The 24074-nt window shown below is 46.8% G+C and overlaps 1 protein-coding gene across 9 annotated transcripts in view; it reads right to left on the reverse strand.

The window, feature by feature from the left end:
- Positions 1 to 21052, reverse strand: part of Wdfy4 (WDFY family member 4) — a 242170-nt gene extending 221118 nt beyond the window's left edge. For 4 of the 9 annotated variants that reach the window (XM_013508791.1, XM_013508792.1, XM_013508790.1 and 1 more), the window contains exons 1-2: positions 20941 to 21051; positions 4332 to 4566 (exon numbers count right to left, since the gene is read on the reverse strand). In XM_013508791.1, coding sequence (XP_013364245.1) covers positions 4332 to 4550 — 219 coding nt within the window. In that variant the 5' untranslated portion in view covers positions 4551 to 4566; positions 20941 to 21051. Of the gene's footprint in view, positions 1 to 4331; positions 4567 to 20940 lie in introns of all 9 variants that reach the window. The other 5 variants (XM_013508795.1, XM_013508793.1, XM_013508794.1 and 2 more) reach the window with 2 other exon arrangements.
- Between the last annotated feature and the right edge of the window lie 3022 nt (positions 21053 to 24074).

A 24074-nucleotide genomic window follows, 5' to 3' on the forward strand; every position in this document is an offset into this window, starting at 1 on the left:
AGAGAGAGAGAAAGGAAGGAAGGAAGGAAGGAAGGAAGGAAGGAAGGAAGGAAGGAAGGAAGGAAGGAAGGAAGGAAGAACACCTGACCCTAGACCAGGATTGAGGCACTATGCAGCCTTCCCTGGCCCAGCACTCTGCTCTGGCCCGTGAAGAGGAGTGAGGGGGAGCAAGCCCACTGTTCTCCATGAGAACTCGGCTTCTGACTCACTCTGAAGGGCAGCTCCCTGCTGGAGTTCCAAGTCTGTGAGATACTATTAAGTCTTCTACCACCAAGACTCTTGAGTGTGTGAGTGACCGGCAGTAATTCTTCAACCCAGGAGGAGACTGGAGTTACAACAAACAAAGACCAGCTTCATACCTGCCCAGGAGTTGACTACTTCCATGGAAACAATGACAGGAACAAGGGGAGAGGCCCTCCCTTCTATTGTGTTTGGAGTCAGCTATGGGAGAAAACCAAAGAGAGGGAGAAAATTCTCTGCAAAGAAGTTGCCAAAGCAGCAGCTCTGAGAGTCAGCTACAAAAGACCAGGTTCGTGTCAAATCTCAAGACTCCCTGGACTGAAGCAGGTGACAGCCACTGAGGTGGGCCATACATGGCTGTCAATCTCCATCACACCCTGACCTCACAGGTCACCTCTTCCACTGATAAAGAACCAGTTGTCAGGCAGGACCCCACACTCCAGGAATGCAGCACTTTCTAAGCAGTGAAAAACATCCAAAAATCTCTTGTATGCATTGCTTTAGTACAGTGAATGTCCCAGACCCTGGTGAAAAGAATCAAGTATAGGGTGAGCTCCATGGAGCAAAGTAACTCAAGGAGTCTTTTCAACCAAAGTAGTTCGGGACTCTTATAATCACCCAGGAGTCTCAAATCTCAAACCGGGTATGGTTTCTATGACAACCAATCTATGCATAAGGCTTTGATGTTAAGGGCTTCATTGCATGGGAAATTACATAATTTTTTAGACTCTGATATTTCCAAGGGAGCCCTTCATACATATCTTTGAAGAACACTGCTTCTCCATTATAAAACCCAGGACAGAATGGTTACAAGCTTGACTGCTTACACAACGGCTTTTATTCCAACAAATATTCCCAGGCTTTAAATACAGTTCAGATTTTATCCATGCTACACCTCCCATCTCCCCCACCTTCCTTCCTAGCAGCAGCTCTTAATTAAGAAGGCTGAGGACCCGGACAGGGCTTTATTAGTCTAAACTGAAGAGAAACAACAGGTTTGTAGGCATTGCAGGACTTAATAAAAGAATACAGATATTAAGGAAATGATGAGAAGCCTGTAATGTTCAGCCTCTACAGGGCTCATCAGAGATGGGCTCCAGGGATCCAAAGGAAAGGAGATTGTGTCAGCAATTCGGGAAGCGGTAGAGGTAGGACCAGCAACAGTTAGGCACAGGGACAGTCAGGGCCAGGCAGTTGCAGGAAAGTGAGGTCCTCCCCTTCACTCAACCTGTCCCCCATTAGAATGGTGTTGATTTCCCCTCACAGATGAGGAAACTGAGGTCCCCAGTATTTATCTAACTTAACCCAGAAGGTACAGCTAGGGAAGGCTAGAACCAAAGTCAGATCCCTGCTCTACCTGACCCAAAGGCCCATGTGCTCAACAGCAGGACAGCACAGACTTGATGAAAGAAAGAAAGAAAGAAAGAAAGAAAGAAAGAAAGAAAGAAAGAAAGAAAGTCCCTGCTGGGGCAGGGACTCAGGATCCTAGCCAGGGCTCAGTGATAAGAGGACCTCCCGTTCTGGCACCATAGGTGAGATATCATAAATAACACTGGCTGGGGGGAGATGCACGGGAGTATGGGATTGAGGTAAGCAGAGACCCCCAAGACTGTCCTCTGTCTAAAAGGGCACCTCTAATTCTAACTCTTTCTAACTCACTGCCAGGATTACTGCATCTGCCAATTGTGGGGAGGGAAGTTGGAAATCTGACTTTCATGTTTTTTATAAGCCACCTTATAGCAGTGTGAACAGACTAAGATGACTCTCTTCTGAGCAATCAATCAGAGGTCACTTGCATGATAGTGAAGTCACCAATCTGTTTCCAGTCATTCTAGAAGTGACCTCAGGTCTCCATCATCTTACAGATTCAAAACTAAGAACGGTAGGGCAGCTCCAGTTAACAATATACTAGTGCATATTTCCAAATAACTAGAAGAAAAGATACGGCACGTTCTCCCCACAGATGTGATAAATGGCTGATATGATAAGTGCTCTGATCTGATCATTCATTATACATTGTATCCGTGTATTGAAACATCACACCGCATCCCAGAAACATGTACAATTATTATGTATCAGTTAAAACCAATCCATACTGCACACGGAACCAGAAGAGATCCAGAACAATCAAAGCAATCTTGTGAAAAAAAAAGTAGGAACCATCACAATTTTGGATTTCAAGTTATATACCACAAAGGTAGAGTAGCCAAAATAGCATGGAATTGGCACAAAAATAGACATGTGGACCAATGGAATAGATTAGAAGGCAGAAAAAATCCTATGCACCTACAGCAATCTGATTTTTGACAAAGTTGCCAGAAATACACATGGGCAAAAAGATGGCCTCTTTAACAAGTGGTGGTTGGGAAATTGGTTATCCACGTACAGAAGAATGAAATTAGACCCATATCACTAACCTTGTGCTAAAATCAAATAAAGACAGATCAAAGACCTAGATATAAAAGCTAACTTTGAAACTACTCAAGTTTAAAAGGGGGAAACACTTGAAGCCATGGGACAGGCAAAGACTTTCTGGACAGAACTCCACTAACACAAGAAATGATATCAAGAATCAATAGGTATGGCTACATCAAATTAAAAAGCTTCTGCACAGCCAAAGAAACAATTGACAGAGTGAAGAAACAACCTACAGAAAGGGCAAAAGTTGCCAGCTACACTGCTGATAAAGGACTAATGTCTGAACTATATAAAGAACTTGGAAAAATCCCTCTAGACCAACAACACATTTTATTTTTTTTCTGCTGTACAATCTTTGTTCTTGCTCTTAGCAAAAAAGTTTGTAGTTTCCCCACATAAAGTATGATATTAATGCTAAGTTTTTTATAGATGTCCTTTATCAAGTAGAGGAAGTTCCCCTCTACTCTTAGTTTGCTGATCACTTGTATGTATGTTGCAAATTGCTATATATTTACTGTAATAGTCAAGGTGATAATATGTTTAAAGATTACAACAGAATAATGTTGTATTCATCAAAAAATATGGGACAATTTTAGACCAGCAACACATTTTAAAAATGGCTAAATGAACTGGAAAGACGCACTTCTCAAGAGAAAAGGTAGAAATGGCCAACTAGTATAAGAAGAAACATGTTCTTTAGCTCTTAGGGAAATTTAAACTAAAACAACTCAGAGATTCTGTCTCACCCATCAGAAGGGCTGTCATCAAGAGCACAGGAGGGACTGGACGCTGGTGAAGAGGCAGGAAAGAGAAACACCTCTACATTGTCAGTGGGAATGGATAATCGCACAGCCACTATAGAAATCAGTGTAGAGATGCCTCAGAAAACTGGAAGTTGAAATTCTACTTCACCCACCTATACCTCTCTGTGTATGTTCCCAACTGATTTAAAGACAACAACAATGATATTGTTCATACCCAAGTTTATAACAGTGCATTTCATAGTTGCTAAGCTCTGAAAACAGCTAAATCCTTATCCACAGATGGATAAAGAAAATGAAGATGATTACAGATGTAGATGTGGATGTGGATGGGCAAGGGGATGTGGACACAGGGATAGATAGAGATAGAGATAGAGATAGGGATAGGGATAGGGATAGGGATAGGGATAGGGATAGGGATAGAGATAGATAGAGATAGAGATAGAGATAGAGATAGAGATAGAGATAGAGATAGAGATAGAGAGAGATAGAGAGAGATAGAGATAGAGGTAAAGATAGAGATAGAGCTAGAGACAGATAGAGGAGATAGAGATAGGGATATTTATCAGCCATAAAGAAGAATTAATTCAATTCCTTTGCAGGAAAATGGGTGGATCTTGAGACCATAATGTCAAGTGATACAAGTCAGATACAAAAAGTTAAATATCACATGGTTTCTCTTTATATGAGAAAAAAATTATAAACAAATTAGAGTAAAATAAAGGCAGAGTTTTTGAAATTGGAAAAGGGGATCAGGGACTAGGGAATGAAAAATGATGAAGTTATGTCTATATATATATATTTTGTGCCAATTCCCTGAAAAAAGTGTGACCATCATGTATTGCAAACATATACTGATTTTTTTTAAAAAAAAATTAATTTTAAATAAAATTTTATCAAAGGAATGCTGACCTTTAGGAACAGGGGGAGAAGATTCAGCAGGCTCCTCTGACGTCCTTCTGGGGTGCTGTGGGTCAGCTGCTGGTATTCCAGAAACTTCCTTTCCAGCATGTCCCAGAGGGCCATGGGGCCAGGGCTCTGCTCTCCAGATGGAGAATCAGGCTGCTGTTCATCTTGGGAGCCTGGGTCCTCTGCTCTGTCTTCAGCCTTTGGGAGCTCTCCAGCCTCCATGCTTGACAAAGCAGATCTGAATCCAGAACAAATAAACGAAAATAAAAAGTACTGCCTGTCTCGTCACTTCCTGGCAACTGCCTGTGGGACGAAGTACTGCGCTCATTACACTTAGTTCCTCCTGAAAACAGTTCCTCTAAGAATCTGAAACTCACTCAAATGAGGAACGCTTTTCAAAAAAAGAGAGTCAGATTTAGATGAAACTAACATGTAACTGACAAGCCAGTGTGTGCCAGGCACCAGGCTGGACTCACTGCACAGACACGGAGAGATGGCTGTGCTCATTCTCTGCGTGTAGGGAAAGAAACTCTCAAGGCCAAGGCGATTGGGCAACTAGACTTCAAGTCCAAACACAGATCTTTAACACTAAAGCTTTCTGTTTTGTTTCAATTACGTCATACTTTAAAAGTAAATAAAGGAATACCAGTAATCCCAACACTCAGGAGGCTGAGGCAGGAGGATCAGTGCGAGTTGGAGACCAGCCTCGGCTACAAAGTGAGCTCAAGGCCAGGCTGACCTCCATAGGGAGACTGTCTCAAAAAAAAAAAAAAAAAAGAAAGTAAAGGAGATATATAAATACAAGTGCTGATAGAAACAATACAATCTGTGTTTAAATTTTTAAAAAATTACAGTAAAAGATGTATTGCCATGAGTCCCCCTGAAAATACTCCCCCTTGCTTCAAACACACATATCCCATTATTTTGGCCACCTTGTGAAGCAGTTCTCCACATCTTCTTTTATGAGCAAAAATATAAAGAATGCTATTGTCATGTGCCATCCAATGGAAAGGCACCCTTATAAAGACATTACAATGTGACCTCAGCTGCCACATTCACCGAATCTGGCCTTATGTGACTTCTGGCTCTTCCCCAAAGTCAAAATGATCATGAAAGGCTTTGAATTGTTTCAGGACATCAAGGCAGCCATGACAGTGTAGTTAGACATTCATGAAAAAGGACTTTCAGAACTGCTTCAGAAAGTGGCAAAAATGATTGGGATAAATGTTTAAAATGAGGAGGGATTAACAACAATGTGTCTCTTACTGTAATCAATTTTTTAATTTAAACATTCACCATATTTTTCTGTCATGCCTAGTATTTTACCAGTATTTATAAAGGCATATAAGTCTTAAAAAATTTTTTTTTTGTTTTTTTCTGTTTTTTTTTGGTTTTTCTCCAGTACCGGGAACCAAACTCACAACCTTGTGCTTGCCAGGCAGGCGCTTTGCCGCTGAGCTAAATCCCCAGCCCCTTTAAAAATATTTTTAAAAATTTTTTAAGATATAATTTATACACTATACAGTTCAGACATTTAAGACTGTATAATTCCACGCTTAGGGTATATTATGTCATTAAATTTTTAAAGTTCTGGTAATGTATATGTGTGCCATTTCAATTATTTTTAACTGCACAATTAAGTAGCATAAGGACATTCACAGAGTTGTGCAATTATGGCCACTATTCATCCCCAAACCTTTCTGGCAGATGTGTGAGTCTGTATCTAATCATCACTTTCTTCTACCACATAAATCTGGAAAGATAGAGCCTTTATTGTCAGCATTGTTTGTTCACACTCAATAGTTTTAGAGGACTTTGTCCTCACAATGACCCTATCAGTCCCCAAGCTTATAGGAGCCCTCTGCAAGTGCACACAGGAATGATTTGTGCAGGCCAAGAGCCTGGAGCCAGCAGATGAAAATAGCCATGATCCATTCCCCAGATAGGTAACCTCCACATTCTACCTTTATTTGTATCTTTGAATTTTCAGATGTCTAACTGTTGAGGTGAACAGTGATTAACTCACAGCATACAGAGGTTTGTGGTATGTTTGTAATACAGTAAACTCTAAAGACAGACTAATGTCCAGACTCCCTACACGATGCACCCCACAAACTCAGTGTTACCATATGGGAATCTACCCACAATCACAGGGTAGCGATGAGAGGTACACACAGAGGCAGGTCACCTGAAGTCTTGCCCTGGCTACATAGCAGAGGAGGCACATCATGCTTTATGTCTAGTTCAGGTGTATATTCCATGGAAGCTACAATGGCCGTTAGTCCTGTATCACTTGGGAAAGCTAATCATCCTCCCTTGAAACTTCCTCAAACTTTATGTATACAAACCTGTGTGTCCCTGGCTTCTCTTAAACCACATATGCTTCTTAGTTCAGGCTTCATTTACAGAAATCATTTCTTTAATGGGTGAACACATTGTGGTATATCCATACAATGAAATACTGTACAACCCATAAAAATGGAATGAACTGTTGACACACATTATACCAAGTGAAAGAATCAAAACATAGAAGACCTCAATGAAATGATTCCATTTATGTGAAACTAGAAAACAATCTCAGTGGATGAAAAACAAATCAGTAGTGGCTGAAGACAGAGTGGGGAAGAAAGAGTTTGATAGGTAGGGTCAAAATGGAAATGTATGACTATGATAATGTTTGATATCAGTTGCAGTGGTGGCTACATGCATGTTTACACTTGATAAAACTCATAAAGTGTAAGCTTAAGAAAAGTGTGGCTACAGTTTGGATCTAAAGTGTCCCTGAAGGCCCATGAGTTGAAAGCTTGGTCCAAACTTGGTGTTTTTGGAGGTGACTGGAACTTTAAGAGACAGGGCCTAGTGGGAAGTCTTCTGGTTATTGGGGGGAGTGGCCTCCACCAGCCTGAGGGACCCTGGCCTTCCCTATTTTTGCCTTTCACGTCCCCACCAAGAGGCTTGCTTGCCAGGCTGCTGCCATAAGCAAAGGAATCAGTCAGTCATGGACTGAAACCTCCTAAACTATGAGCCAAAATGAACACTTTCTCTAAGTATTTGTTACAGCTACCAAAAGCTAACTCTGGTGTATTTTATATATGTAAGTTCCAACTCTAAGTCAGTTAAAAATTATACAGAGAATGAAGACTCAGTTCTACATTGAAAAGCAGAATACAAAACAATATAAAATTCAGTCGGAAAGCATTTTCTTATTACAAAAGCCATATCAGTTCATTGTCAAAAACTGAGAAGGAAGAAAATATCAGGAAAAATAAAACATGCCTATCCCCAGAAAAATGATTGCCTGATAGTCCAGCTTATGTCTAAGACTATGTCATCTAATAAAAACACCATTTAACATGGCTGAAGCAAGAGTTTTACTTATACTTTGATTTAACTGGGCAGTTGGCTGGGGTTTGGGGAAGATTCTCGGTTCCTTTTTGGGGGTGAACCCCAGCAAGGGCAGTAGAGCTGCTCACTCTTGACTCTGTCCCTGACTTAGGCAGGCTGTTGTCTGGTTTTGTTCATCTCATCTGTTCCTTGCTCCCTCCCCCAGGGCCTGGTATCTGCACACCTGCATCGCCAGGGCTCAGTGACTCCTGAGTCTCACTGTTTGGCTCAGCATTATGTCCCCAGACCTGAGTGTTTGTCAAGTCAGCTTCCTTAGCCACCACCTTACATCCCAAAGCGGACATCACATGCTTATTTACCACTTGTTTGTTCTCAAAGTGACCTGACGGATGGCTGGATTATCACAACTTCTGGGTCTGCACACAGCCATGCTGTCATTCCTCAGTGAGGAATGTTTTAGTTATTGAGTGCTGCAGGGGACAGGTCCATACAGGCCCCCTCAAAGGCCGTATCAGACTATCTCTGATACATCCATAGGAGCAGCAGACCTAACTTAAAGATACGCTCGCCCAAGGCCATCTGATCTCACAAGATGCCTCCAGAAAACTGCACCAACCACCTTGCTCCCACAGGCACCCAAGGGCTCTCTGTCGCTTCACTGTCACCCCTGCTGGCGTCCTGCAGCATTCTGATTGAAGTTACCCCATTATCTTGTCAACCACTGACCACGCACATCTCTCCAGATGGGTTTCCTTCTCTGTGAGCTGACATCTAACCTGAGCCTACTTTTTCTTGCTTTCCTTCTTGCTTTATGAGACACAGATGGTTCTAGAAGCCAGGCCCTTGAGATTATAAATATCTTCTCCCTCTCCATTTGTCTTCTAAATTGCTTATAACTTTCTGTCATTACAAGGTGTCAGTGACTATTGTCCTTATCACTTAAGATCCTCATCCGCTCTATTTTCAATGGCTTTGTGCTGGCTGAAAATCATGTTGATGTTTTATTTCATGATCCCACAAAGCAGGCCTGTAAGTGGTTAGCATAGACAGCATTGCTGTGACTGTCCCTGGGTCTACATCTTCCTGCCTACTCAGGATCATTTGCTCGGAGTCCTAACAGGGCACAGCAGGACTCACAGGCAGATGAATTTTTCAGACTCTTATCCCATTTTTCCCAAGAGCCTGTCTTGGGTAGGATCTGGATTTTATTTAAAATTTGGAGATTTTGTTCATCATGGATTTTTTTTTGCATTAATTTAATTCTTAAACAAACTGCATTAATTCATCATTTTTGCCCTATCCCAAGGCAAGCTGGTACCCAGAATCAGACTGGTATTTATATACAGTGGAGTACTACTCTGCCATAAATAAGGATAATTTTGGTTCATTCATAGGAAAATGGGTGAACTGAAATGAGACCATAATGTTTAGTGAAATTAATCAGGCACAGAAGCTTAAATATCTCATGATTTCTCTTATATAAGAAACCCAAACTATATATAAATTAAACAGCAAAATAAAGATAGATAGTAGGAAGCAGGCAGGCAGATCTCTTGCACCAAGGGGCCCAGCAAGAATTAAGATGTGCCACATACACACACCAACTTCCCATGAGGAATACAATCACTGAGTACTGCAAATTTGGACTAATAAAAATAAAAATTAAAAAATAGAGTCAGATTCCAGAAAATGCTTTCTGCATCGGTTCCTGGTGGGAGGCTTCAACCTCTCCTTAGGACTCTAATAACCCAGACAGCCATATCCCCAAGAATCACCAGCTCTACAAAAGAAAGATCACTGTGCTTGTGATGGGCCGGGACAAAGTAGATGCTCAATAAAGAAAACTTTCCTGACTGAGGGATGACAGCACCGCTGAGTCAATGAATGGGTAGACCCCTGCTGACAGCAACTGAAACTCAGATTCCTCTCTCCTCTCCCTCACATTCCTCTGTGGAACTGCACTTTTGCCTTTCTCTGAGATCCCTCCTTTGATTCTCCCCAAACGTGGAGCACCACTATGTCCTGATCAAGCTGTCATCCATGTCACCAAGTGTCCACCCCTACCCCTTCTCAGTCTCCCCTGTCCCAGGGGCTGCTGCCCTCAAACTCAGTGTCTTCAGTGTCCTGTTACAGTCACTGTGTGGCTGGCCCATCTGAGGACCTGCTCACTGTGTGCTTCTAGGAGAAGCCAGAAGCAAGTCAAAGCGGGCCTCAGGTTCGAATCCAAAAGCCCCAGGTTCAGTGAGCAGTCAGCAGTAGACATGCAGGGGAAGTACCCAAGGTCACCATCCCCTCTTCGCAGCAGCCCGTTTGCTGAACCGAAACGCTCACCTCGCCCTCTGGAACGCATGAGGATTTGGGAAACAAGAAACAAATGAGGATCCATGAAATGGCCAGGAGCTGCTGTCTGACTCACACACCAAGCTGTGGCCGGCCAGGCCCACTGTTTCAGTTCGGCCTGAGGGGAACAGGTGGAGCCTCATGGGTAAAGACCTGCAGGATAAAATCTACCTTGTGGGCCAAGCCGGGCATGCAGCTCAGCAGCACAGCACCTGCCTGGCAAGCACAAGGCCCTGAGTTTGATTCCCGGTACCCAAAAAAAAAAAACTACCTTGCCACCAAGGAGCACCCTTCATGAGTGCCACCAGCCCCTACATGACACAAGAAGAAGGATGAGGAGGCAAGCGTCCTGGGGACGTCTCATGGGGCCAGGGCTAGGCCAAGGTACGCGATTGCCTTGGGACAGGGCAAAATTGATAAATTAGTGCACTACATTTAAAACCAAATTAATGCAAAAACTCCATGATGAACAAAACCCCTAAATTTTAAATAAAGTCAGGATCCTAACTTGCACTTGTCCAAACTCTTCTCCTCCCCTTCTCCTCCTCAGTCTGCCCCTGTGGGAATACAAGCTCAGGCACTTTCCACCCAAATCAACAGCTTAAACTAACAGCAGCTCCCCTGGCAGGAGGAGCCCAGTGGCTCCGAGCACAGACTCCAGCCAGGCAGCTGGGGTGAACATCACGGGCACAGACGGAGCAGAGAGACCCATGCCAGCCTCTGCATTCTCCTCTCCTCCCTGGCAGGACTAGGGGATGAGCACTTATCTGTGCTGACCTGGCATGGGCATTTCGGGGCACATTTTCATCTCTCCTGCCCCATCCTGCAACCTCAGAGCTCTCCGATGGCACTGAGCCCCAGGCAGAGAGGTGACTTCCCAGGCCCCTCCCCAGCCAGCCACGCTAACTCCCAGCTTGAGTCAGACTTTGCTGACCCTGCAGCCTGGCCTCCTCCCAGCCAGACGGGAGCCCCTGCAAAACCTGCAGCCTCTGGCTGGGATAGGAGGCATAGAGCAGCTCCCAGCCCACGCTGGCCACCACAGTGGCATCGCAGCCAGGTTATTCTGAGGCCCATTGCGCTGAGGGATGGGGTGGGACACCAGAGGACAAGTCTGCAGCCAGCAGAGGGAGAAGGAGAAGGGGGTTGTCAGTGGCCTCAGCAGCCCTACGCAGCCCAAACCTGGCTGGCTGGATGTCGCTGCCCAAGCGCTGGCCCCTTCACAATCCCTGCCCAGGGTGACTTCTGGAGCCCACGGGAGCTTCAGGGCTGCTGCTGTCTGCTGCTGAGTGAGCGAACATCCTGAGGGCTGTTTGCACCCTGACTTGCTGCGAGAGCTGTGCAGACAGGAAGGAGACTCGGGTGTGGATGTGACACAGCAGCCCCAGGAGCTAAGATGCCATGAAGATATCCAGGAAAAGCTACTCCAGGCCAGAAAGATGTGCGGAACAACTCTGCGGGTGGGTTGGAGGCAGCCTGGGCCCCGCTCTGTAGCCCACGAGAGGAAGAGCTTAGGTTGAATGGAGGATTACAGTGACCTCCCTCTTTATTGTCACATCTCCACCCATTTCCAGCTGCAGATTCCAGGGGTGCAGGGATGTGCCTGGTTGCCTCTACCAGGGGCTGTGGCCCCAGGCCCTGGATCTGGGAAAGGCCCGAACCAGCTGGCACAGAATAGAAAAACAGCACCCTGTGATGCATGTGTGACCGACTTCCCTTCAAAGCCCGTTCCTGGCTGCCTGCTGCAGATCCTTACACCCCTGCCCTACCTCAAAAAGATAGAACCTCCACCCCCACACATAGCTCTCAGAACAAAGAACAAAGACTCACCGTCCCAAACAGACGCCTGGGGTGGGGCTAGGCCTGCTTCCCTTTCCCCTGCCTTTCACATTCACAAGAACCAGTTAAAGCCAGGTTGGAGTGGGGTGTGGACAGCAGCACGACCTTTAGGAGGAGGAGGACGGACAGGAGGTACCACAGTGCACCTGTCAGCTCTGTCTTCCAAACACAAACCATTGGTATCGCAAGGACAGGCAGGGGCTTAGCAACCAGAACATTCGCCCTCACTGCTGGAAATGCAAAATGGACCTGCCACTTTGGAAACCATATGGCCACTTCTGAGAGCAGTAAATGCACCCAGCAGTTCTGGTCCTGGATGACCACGCTGACACTTATTTCACACAAAAACCCACATGGAGTATTGTGGAAGGTCTGTTCAGAGTTTCCAAAACCTAGAGAAAAACACACAGTTCCCTCCAGGCCTGAATAATCTCACAGGCACAGACTGCCACAGGACCCTTGCGCAAAGGACCCCAGCCCTGCCAGGCCCCACAGACATCAATCTAGCCACAGGGACCAGTCCCAAGGCTCTGTGCTATTTTGTTCCTTTTGCATGGCATTTTAGAACAACAGAACTTGGGGGACAGAAAATAGATCTGTAGTTACCAGTGATTGGGGGTAAGAGGGCAACTACCAATGGCAGATGGGAATTTGGGGGAATAGCATGTTTGTCAAAGTGAACTAGCAAAAAGGCCAGTTGTTCCTGTGTAAATGATGAGCCTGAGGTTCAAAGAGAACTAATAGAAAAGCAAGAAGTGGGGGTTTAACCCTGCAGTCTTTATCTGGTACACAGAGTATAGAAATATGTATTTAGCCACAGAAGTAGCTCCCCACAGAAAACTCTGTCTATAGTAGCTTTGTGTTGTCCCTCCTTATGTTTTTTGTTCTTGGTTTTTTTGTTTGTTTGTTTGTTTGTTTGTTTGTTTTGAGACAGGGTGTCTATATATAACCCAGGTTAGCACTGAACTCATGGAGATCCTCCTGCCTCAGCTCCCAAGTGCTGGAATTACAGACATGCACCACCATGCCCTGCTTATCTCTCTATTTTCACAACAGCAGATGGTAGCAGTACCATATAGGTGCTGAAAATGGCACCCAGGTGCCTGAGCTTCCCACAGAGCTGCAGAAAAGTTCCGTGCACTCAGCACAAAAGGTCACAGTGCTACTGCCTTACCAAACCCCTCCCCATCAGATCGCCACAGGCCAGGGATGGCACCAGAGCTCTGGCCACGTGGCTGAGGCTCAGACCCCAGGCAGCAGCCTTCGTAGGCCTGGCTCCACACAATGGTCAGGTGAGGAGACTGATGCCCATGTTCCCAGCCACTTTGTGTCCAGTGCAAACGACCATGTCTGTAAGATCTTTCCCAGACTGGCAACTAATAGAGGAGAAGCACTTCTGAAAAGCACAAGGGTACCCAAAGAACTGAAAGCAGGGACACATATTTGCACACCAAGTTCATACCAGCACTGTGCACAATACTCAAGAAAAAGTGACACAGGTGTCTATCATGGATAAATAGATAAGAAACAGAATGATATGCACTGCCTATACAACTAATTCAAGGGACTATTACTCAGCCTTAAAGAGGGAAGGAATGCAGGCACAGGCTGCAATGCAGATGCAACGTAAGGACATTACTCTAAGTGACAGAAAACACACACGAAAGAGAAATCCTGACTCGTTCCACTCCGTGAGACCTCAAGCAGGCAGAGTCAGTGACAGGAAGTAGAAAGGTGGCTCCTGGTGAGGGGGAGGGGAGGGGAGGGAAGAGCTCGTGTTCAGTGGGCTCAGAGCTGCAGTTTGGGACTGCAGCTGATAGTGACCAGGTTGCCGGCCCTGTGCATGTGCCTAATGCCACTGCACCATGCACTGAGAAATGGTTAGGATGGCGAATTTTACGTTATGCAGATTTAGTAACAAGGTACGAATCAAATAGGCTGACCGGTAGATAGATACATAAATAGATACATAGAGAGAAACATTGACATGAAAGGAAGAGGGTATAATTCATCCAGTTTAATGGCTAATAACAGTGACAGCAGCATCTACGCTATTCTTGTTCCACACTGGGCCTATGCCACAGGCCCTGCGTGAGTGGGCAGAAACTGATTTAACTGTCCCCAAAGCGCCTGGCATAGAGACTATGTCCTCCCCACTCCTGCTGTAGAGAGGAGGACACGGAGTCCGCCATGCCTTGGAGCAGCACCCCTGGGTGTGCTGGCACAGTGATCTTTCGGACTGAGACACAGCACCTCTGGCCAGGGGAGCCAGGAAACGCTCATGGCCCCGTGTGGGGAGACAAGGAAATCTACCGGGCTCTCCACGCCACACCCGTGTTAGGTCTGAACAGAGAGGACAGTGCTAGTGTAGAAGGGAGACACAAAGAAAATTCAGGGATGAGGTCTGGGACAACAGGAGACAGGGCACCCTGGAGGAGATAAGGCCCAAGAGCTGGCAGAATGAGTAAGAGCATCGGAGGGTGCACTCATCCTGCAGGGTGTGGTTCAGGCCTGAGGGCACCAGCCACAAGGTGAAGCCAGGGAGGGAGGCAGGGGCAGGCGTGGGCACTGACAGCTCGAGGATTCTGCATGGGCACCAAGGGAAGCTGGTAGCAGAGGACAAGACCCAACCTTCTCCTGGCATCCCTGCCCAGCACGGTTGAGACTTTCGTCCTGCCCTGACCCCCAAGAGAGCCTGTTCCTGAGGCAGCTGCTCTAAAACTTCCACATCCCCTGGATACATTATTAAAACCCAGACTTCTCAGTCCCAACACCAGTTTCCCTCTCAGTAGGTCTGGGTGGGGCCCAGACACTGGGATCTCTAACAAGTTCCCAGGGTGTGGAGTCAGCTGACCAGAGACCACTGGGTGAGGTCCCCATTGCAAAGTACCCTGGAAAAGGACTGTGGGCACAGAAGCCCCTGTCACCTGGCCCAGACCACCTCCATCAGCAGAGCAAACAGCGGACCAAGCGGACAGCCCTGAGCAGTAGTACGTGGGGAAAACAGAAAGGGGCACCGAGTGCCTCGCTGCTAGCCGCTCAGCCCCACACTGATCCCAAAGGTGGGCACAGAGTGCATGCAGGAGGAGAGCCCGCGGCTCACTGCAGTGTGGTCTGTCTGACCCCAAGCCTCCCTGCTCCCTGCTCCCCTGGCCACCGAGCTCCTTGAAAACTATCCTTGCCCATCCACCGCCACCTGCCCACCTTGCACCCAGGGCCTGCCCAGCTCCAAGGCCAGGCTGCCCCCAGAAGTACTCCAAGGCTCCTACTGGAACATCTGTCCGCCTCCGCCTAACCAAGCCTCGGTGACGGCTCTCTGAGTCCACGTGTCTGCCGCTGTAAAGTGGAGCAACATCTTCCTTACAAGGCTACAGCAGGAATACAACAGGCCACTTCATGGGAGCGGGTGTCTGAGGCCAGCAACTGTCCACACAGCACTGTGCTCTTCCCGGCAGGCCTTCTGACGGCCCCAGCCAGCGCCACATGGTCCCTCTCAGTTCCATGCAGTCACCTCAGTCTGTCTTTAGGACACAGTTCTGAGGCCATGTGAGCTGCCCTAGCCCCATGTGAGACCTCCATTTCACGCCTGCAATGCCTCCCTCGAGCTGGCTGCCTGATCCACGCAATCATGGCTTTCCTGCAGCAAGGAGCTGGTTTGAAAATACACAGAAATGGGCTGGAACTGAGGACTGTGCCACCGTAAAGAGGGACCCCAGGGATCTGAGTGCTTTCCCGGAGACTGTGACTCTGGGGCAGGTGTGGAGCAGGTGGCCCTTGTGGGCAGGGCTGGGAGGGGAAAGGAGAGGGCAGAGGACAGGAGGCTTCAGGAAGCACTGCCAGAACCTAGCAGTCCAGCAAGTGAGTGTCCCCATCTCCTCCCATGGTGTCCTCACGCAGAGCATAGAGCCTAGGGCCTCCAGCACCCCTGGGAGGACCAGCGGGAGGAGGTTGCATGCATGGCTCTAGAGCACGGGGATTCCTCTGAAGAATGGCAGGCTCTGCAGTTGGCAGAAACCAGGGGCCTACAGCAACTTCCACAGAAGCTCAGGACTTCCCTTGTTGAGTCATAGGCCATGTTGAACTCCAGGTCAGCGCACACCTCTGCGGGTTCGGGGTATGGGAACGCCCAGTGGCCTGTAGGAGGGGCTGGTTTTATATCTGCATTTGGTTCCTGAGTTCCACATGGCAGAAAACGCCCAGGGAGCAGTTCCCCTGCAGGAGACTCTTAGCTCAGCAGTGGTGTAGATGTTGGCACTGAAGGCCTCAGTGGCACAGCTGGGAACAGTTCATTAACAAGAGCTCAGCCCTCATCAGCAGCCTCTCCAATGCTGAAACCACTCAGCAGCTTGGGCTCCACCAGGAGGGCATGAGTTATCACCTGAGTTACCAGCACAGGAGTAAGAGCGACCATCACCAACACACACAAGGTCCCTGGTCGCACCAGTCCCATTCAGTTGATGGGCAAAGCAAGACTCCGAGAAACCCAGGTGCAGAGAAAGCAAGTAATTTACCTGAATTCAAATGCTAACAAGCACCAAAATCAAAGTCAAATGCCAGGTTTTGGACTCTGAAGCCTCCTCTCCTTCTACCCATTGGGCTGTCTTCACAGGACTCCTGCCCTGGAGACTATGACCAAACACTTTCCTCGCCTAATTTCCCACCCCACCCCAGTAGGCATGGGCCAAATAAACTCTACATACTCCCGGCCCTCCCACGACTGCACCCATTCATGACCCTCTTGGTAATTCTCAAGGGGCCTCTCTGGGGACCAGTGGGGCACAGGCAAGGAGAAGCTAGGTAGGAGTAGCTGTGGGGTGAGGCAGAGCCCAAGTTCACGTGGTGTCATTCCTAAATCGATCTCCCCCAGCCCCACTGCACGCGTGCTACTCTTCCTTATGTGGTCCCTCTTCTGCTCTGAGTAAGTTCTCTTCCTGGTGTTTCAGGCCAGAAAGTCCCTGATCAGGGGTCCCACAGACCAGGCTTGCTCCTGTCCCAAAGTGCCTCAAAGAGATGGGCAGTGATGAAGGACAGGAAATGAGCTTTAATCAGCTGGGCAGGGAAGGGTGGATGAAGAAATTTAAGATCTGCCTTCCGAGACCCAAAAGAAATCTTGGGGTTTTACAGAAAAGGGGAACCAAAGCAGGGGTTAGGGGTTTGTGTGGTTGGCAGGGTAGGTGATTCTGGCCATGTAGGCCTGGTTGACCCTTATCTCAAAACTGGGTCCCTTCGTGGGAAATGTCCCCAACATTATTAAGTGTTAAGAAAAATATGGCATTAGTCTGTAACTTCTTTGAGATCTGGAGTGCATCTTAAATGCACAGGACACCTCAACTCAGACTGGCCACATTTCTAGTACAGTGTGCAGCTTCCACATGGGACCTCACAGGTCTCAACCTTGAGACTTACACTTTTGATGTGGCCAAGCGCTTCCCAAAGGACCCCCAGCCACAGGCTCAGGCAGATTCCTGCAGACCCCTCTGGTTTAACATGGTTGGCAGTGCTTGAAGGGAGACAGCAGATGCAGGGCCCTAACCATAAATTAAGCAAGAGCTAGCCCAAGGTGTGGCCAAGGAGCTCTTTTCCTCCCAGCAAGGGTTCTTCCTCTCTACCCCCAGGTAGCCAAGCTGTCACAGGGCCTGGGGGAGGGGAGAGGCCAACACTGCATTTCTCCGTTCGATGTCTAATAGGCATCCCCACCTCCCTAGGCTCAGACTCATATTCCCAAACAGCCCCCACTTTCCCAATCTCATCTACTGCCCTTGACCCAGTGCGGTAAAGAGCAGTCCCATTCCTCCTGCTGCTTTAGAGTTACTTCTCATCTTCCCCTTCTCCCACACTGTACATCTACAGCATTATCAGATCTCACCCTCAGGAAAGTATCTCCAGTCTGACCAGAGTTCTGACCATCCTGTTATCTCTATGCTGTCGCTCTGGGGGAACCATCACCACCCGGCCTGATTGTCGCTCAAGCGTATTCGACAATAGCCTTCCTTTTCCTCTGCTTCCCTGAAACCTACTCTGTACATAAAACCAGATGAGTCTTCTTTGAAATGCAAGTCCTCATCAGTAACAGTAAAAACAAGTTTGAATAACATTGATATAATATAAAATGTAAACCACCTAAGAATCGATCTAAAAAAATCAGGTACCATTTCCATAAAAAATTATAACATTTTATTAAAATAATCATATTCATGAATTAGAACACTTTTTTTTTTCTTTTCTGTGGTACTTGGGATTGAGCCCAGCGCATGTGTTGAACTACATCCACAGCCCTTATTTTAATAGGATCTCACCAAGTTATCCAGGGTAGGCTTAAACTTGGGATGCAGAGTGTTGAGATTATAAGCCTGCACCACCCCACCATCAAAAGGCTCATTTTCATAAAGATATTAGTTCTCCCCAAATTATATTTCTAATCAAATATGAACATATCTGTTGAATTTCTAAGCTTGAAGGAAAGAAATTAATAAAAGTAGTCAAGGAAGAATTATACAAGAAAAAACATTGGGAGAATCTTCCTAGATATCAAAATTCTTTATAAATTTATAATAAGTAATATTATTTAACATTGGTAAAAAACAGACAAATTGTAAAACAGCCCAGAAAGAAGACTTGACTTACAATAAAGATGCTGTAGTTCAGCAGCTAAAACAAATGTCCTTTTAAACAAATGGAGCAAACACTCTTGGACATCCATATGAGGAAAACAAAATCTTAGTAAGTATATATTATCCCCTACCTCACACCATACAGAAAAGTCATTTCCAGGTGGACATAAGACTGAAAAGTACAAGTCAAAATTTTTTAAAGTTTTGAAAATAATTTTATGACCTCAGAGTATGAATAATAGTTAGTAACTGACAAGTGTTACCATAAATGAACATGTAGACAAATCAAACTTGTTGGAAATGAATCAACTCAGTCATTAATAGAAATCACAACACAAGGAAGTAAGGCACAAGAGAAAAATAATTGCAAAAATATATTAATGCCCCAACATGGTTTGAACAGTAGCAAATCAATAGGATAAAGGACAGATAACCCCAAAGACAAAAAGTCAAGAAATTGGAACAGGAAAGGGATCTAAACTGGCCATTACACATGTAAAAATACTCAATAGCGTCCATGGTGGTGAAGGTGTGAGGTGACAGAAACGTTAGTGTGTTACTAATGGGTTGCTGACAGGTGTATGGTTGGTCTTCCACGCTTGCAGGCTCTGCATGTTTGCAGTCAACCCTTGGCTACTGTATATGATCTGGAGATGCCTTAAAGTACATAGGAGGATGTGTGAAGTTTCTATGCAAATACGTCTCACTTTATATATGTGGTTTGAACATCTGCAGATGTGAGTATCTGTGTAGGGTCCAGAACAATGCCTAAGGCCTAATCCTAACAATTCCTAATCACCTTGGGAAACAACGCAGCATATCCACTGAGGGTGAAGATAAGTTTCCCTCATGACTCACTGAATCCCTTGCTAGGGTGCATGCGCTAGAGAAAGACTTGCATGCTTCCCTAGATACACACACAAGAATAACCCTAGCGGCAACACTTAGAATTGAAATTAAACCCTAGCAGTACTTAAAGGTCCATCAGCAATATCTAAGAAACACATTTAGGAATGTTCATGTAACAGAATACTATACAGTAGTTACCATGAATGTATTAGAGGCAAGTGCAACAACACAAAGGAATTTCAGAAACGTCACTTAGAGCCACATGTGTTTATAAAGTTCAGGAATGCACAAAACCAGGTCACATCCACTAAAGAATTTAAATGTATGGGGTAAAGCCAGAAAGAAATAAAGCACGGAAACAATAAATCCAGATGGGGGGTAGCAGTTGTGTGTAGTGGGGGGACAGATTCACCAAAGGCCTCAAAGATGACAAGGGTCTCGAATGAAGAGAAAGGCATTGGCTCACAGGGCAGTATGGGTTTTATCCTTCTACGCTACCCACTTTTTCTGAATTGCCTTTTCTATCTACTTAAAGTGGGAAATCTCCCCAGGTCCTCAGGGTGGACAGACAAGAAAGCCGGCCCTGATCTGACCCCACCCCTGACCTTTCCATCAGGATCCCTACTGTGCCCTTCACTTGGTGCTACCTTACTGCTGTCCACCAGGCCTCCACCTCCTCCAGACCTTGGCTAAGAGCTTCACTCAGCCATCCTGGGGAGAATGGAGCCTCCTCCACCTCCTATCTTCCCCTCTCTCCCAAATCAGTCAGGGCTCAGAGCCCATACAGCCCATCCACTGGCCCAGCCTTCCGCCAGTTCCTGGCAGCCAGCAGCCTCTCTACAAATATTTGTTGACTAATCAGATGGATGGGAATGCAGACAATCACATTAAAATTGAATGTTTAAACTGCATGTGTGGCGCACACCTGTAATCCCAGCACCCCAGGGACTGGGGAGGATGATCATTAGGAGTTCAAGGCCAACGTGGGCTACACAGAGAGTTCAAATTCAGCCTGTGCTATAGAGTGAGGCCTTATCTCAAAAAACCAAAAGGAAAAGGGAAAGTTGACACACAAAATCCTTATTTATCACTTCAGTGAGGTGGGACAAAGGTTAGGTCAGCAGGGCTGGGAGAAGAGAAGGGCCGGTCCTGAAGGAGCCAGGTGGCCCTGTTTTCCGAGAAACGCTGGCTTTCAAAGGTCTGACGTGACTCAGATGAAGGAAGTGCAGCCCAGAGGAGCAGAACGGATCGCAGCTCTGCGCTCCTCAGAGGCCCACACGGGGCCTGGAGGGTGAGACTCTCCCTTTCCCGGCTGGGCAGGGTCATGCTCCCCAGCAGAGAGGACTTGGCCTGTGGCAGGAGATGCGGACTGGAGGGGAAACCCACGGTGGCTCAGGGGACCCCAGAGCCACAGCCCTCAGCCCACACAGGGGCCAAAGGGCCCTGATCCCACAGGTACCCGCTCCGCACAGCCTCCCGGCTGCTCCTCCCACATCCAGGAGCCCAGACCTGCCACTGGAGGTCACTCGGGCCATGCTGGCTTCCAGGCTTGGCCGAGGTCCAGCCCTGACACCCTGAGAGCCTGGCCCATGCCTACTATGGTCAGGGTCAGCAGGAGCATGGTGGCCTACCTGGGAGGGGTCAGAGCCTGTAGGTGTCCACTGGTGTGGGCGCCTCCATCTCCAGGCAGCCCCGGGGGCTTGGGAAGGGCCCAGCCACCCAGCAGCCTCGTTTCACTATGAATCACCTCACAGGGCCTCTGCTCCGCTTCCTGGAGAAAGCAGAAGTGGGACTGACAGCCTCCACTCCCCCCACACACACACACACACATGCTGCCAGGGGATAGTTCTTGAGTTCTGTGGGGTGGCTCAGATGCTGTAGAAAGGGCCCTGGGGCTGACCAGTTCTCTGCCAAGTCATGCTGAGTGGGCAGAGAACAGAAAGGGAAAGTGCAGTGCTGCAGTGTAGGACTGAATTCTGTGTCCCTGTGTCCACCAGCTCCCGCCATCCTTGCCAAACCCCAGGCAACTGAAGACAACTGTGGCATGTGACTGGATCTACCTGGAGGTAGGGCACAACAGGGCCCAGCTATCAGCCCCCACCCACTAGGCACAGAGACTTTTTGGCTGGTCTTCTGGGCCTCTTTATCCTCAGATATCACCAGAACCTATGATGCAGATGACCAACTATGGGGCAATGCAACTGCATGACCATGATGATGAGAGGAAAATGTGAATAATAGAACTGAATTCTCTGAGCCAACTCACAAAAGCAAAACTAGATACCCACTAACTAGGAACAGATGAAGGAATTGTGGCCTATCTACACAATGGAGTATTAGTCAGCCATGAAAAAGAATGGCTCCTATCACTTGCAGGAAAATGGAAGGAACTGGAGCTCAGAAAGACAAGTATACATGTTTTCTTTCATACATGGGACCTAAAAAAGGGAGAAATGGCACGCAAGTTGAAGGTGGACTATTAAAAAGAGGAAGGGAAAAGGGGGAGGGAGAGGGAAAGAAAGGGGATGATGGGGTGGACATGATCAAAGTATGCTTTATACATGTGCAAATGCACCAAAATGAAGTCTGTATAAATAATAAGCACTAATAGAACAAAAGAATCAGCTTATCTGACGTGCATCTCTGGATGCTCTTTTCTCTGAGTATGTTAGGGCAAATCGTTCCATATGGTGTGTACAGGACCAGCAGACAAGCACCCATCCCCAGCTCACAGAAGCAGCTGAGCTCCTCAGAGTGGCTGCAAGTGAGAGACCGCAGTGACATCATCTGCCACTCTCAGGACACAAGGACAAAAATGACATTGGTGATGGAACCTCAACTTGGCCACACAAATGCATCAGTAGCCAACAGCCAGGGGAGGAGATGTGCCCAGCTATGGTCTGAAGTCCCCAGACTGGGGTCCCTACACCCAGCATCTCTCTTTCCACTACCCACAGGAGAGAGCAGACAGACACTGGGAAGGCTAGCACAACAGTACTCCAAGGCCCATCCTGGGAGAAGCGACAGGTACCCACTTGTCAACCAGAGTGGGCTCTACTTCCTTTTAAAGCTGCAAACTAGAATCCACAAAGAGAGCATCTCCAAGGCCCACTGTGTCATCATGGGCAAGGTGGGGCCAGGAGAGGCTAGAGTCAGGGACTGCACATCATCTGTACCTCAGATGGAGTTGTGCTGGGCATGCAAGTACAGGGTAAGAAGAAGATGAAGGGCGCTGCAGGACAGGCCAAGGGAAAGAGCAAGCCTCAGAGGTGTTGGAGTACAGTGTTTGCAGTCTGGTGAAAACCCTCCCCTCTCCCCAATGAGATCATGAAAGAAATCTGCAAGAGAGTGTTTAAGCTCCAAGAAGCGTGGCACAAAAGTGAGTTATTGTTCAGAGAAGTACTCATGCCGAGGCATGGATTAATCCTCCCAAGCCTTCAGTTCTGGGGTCTTGTTATGACTTGTGTCTCCATGTCCCCCCAGACCTCAAGCAGTTATAGGTGGGGCTTTTTCAGAGGTGGCTGGATATAGATAGGGTGTGTGATGCTGGGATTTAGGGTGTGTGATTACTAAATCAGTCCATTGTTTGGTTTGGTAACGCCCTAATCCTGGTAGCCTACATAGAATATAAAAGGAAAAGAACATAAAAGAAACTGCTACTGTCAGTTGCTTGCTTGCTTTTGCTGTCTTCTGACTACCATGAACTGTTTCTCCTCTGCAATGCCTCTCTGCCTTGCCACCTGCTTGGAGCCACTGCATGTGAAACCTCTACAAACTGTGAGCTAAATAACCTTTCTTCCTTTAATTTTGAGTGTTGGGTATTTTGTCTTACCAACTCAAAAAGTAACTAAGATCCCCTTGCCTCACTACTCCTTGTGATTTGGGGCCATCACTGAGGAAAATGAAGGTGACTTGAACATGAGCACTATGACACCATGCCAGTCTGTCTAATAGCCTTGGGCTGTCAAGTGACTATGGGAGGGTACACAGGGTGGATACACTGGACAGGTGACTATTCCTGGGTCAGGTAGGACAGAGCAGGACACTGTGAGAGGTCACCAGGCTGCTCAGAACAGTCTGCAGTGTGGACTTGTGACTTCTGGGTTTTTCACATTTAATAGTTTTAGACCACAATTGATCAGATAGAGTGGACCCTTGACTTATGAACTCAATTTTTTCCTGAGGACTGGTAATAACTCAGGTTGTCGATTGAAAGCTCAGGCGCCTCTACACAACTTCAAAGTCTCTCTCCTGTACACAGGCAGATCTCAGTGTCTTTAGAGAGACACTGGACCAGGATTTCTCAATCAACCCCACACAAGAAAGGATGTTGTAACTAACATTCCTTCCAGAACTCTTTTGGGGTTAATGTATCTGAGACCATCTAGAAGCACAAGTGGCCAGCATTCAGGTCATAACACAAGACTTTGGTCATATGTTAAAACTAAAATTCCAGTCATAACTCAAGTTGTTTGTATATCAGGCCAGTCGTAACTCAAGGGTCCATTGTAACTGAAAACAGAGAAAAAGAAACTGGATATAGGGGCAGGGTTCTGCTGTATCCTGGAGACAGAATACAGAGTTAATAATTGTAAAATAAATATTTTCTGGCTTTTAAAATAAAGCATATTAATCTCATCCAATATGCAAGAGTCCAAGGGATAAGAAATGAACTCACAAACATCCTAATGTGGCCAAGCAATCGCCCTGTGAGAACTTTGCTATGGGCTTTTCTCTGTTTATCAATGTGCGTTGCTCTGGTCAT

Source organism: Chinchilla lanigera, unplaced genomic scaffold (genome assembly GCF_000276665.1).
Source record: "Chinchilla lanigera isolate Chin_1 unplaced genomic scaffold, ChiLan1.0 scaffold00155, whole genome shotgun sequence".
In the NCBI taxonomy this organism is placed as follows: domain Eukaryota; kingdom Metazoa; phylum Chordata; class Mammalia; order Rodentia; family Chinchillidae; genus Chinchilla; species Chinchilla lanigera.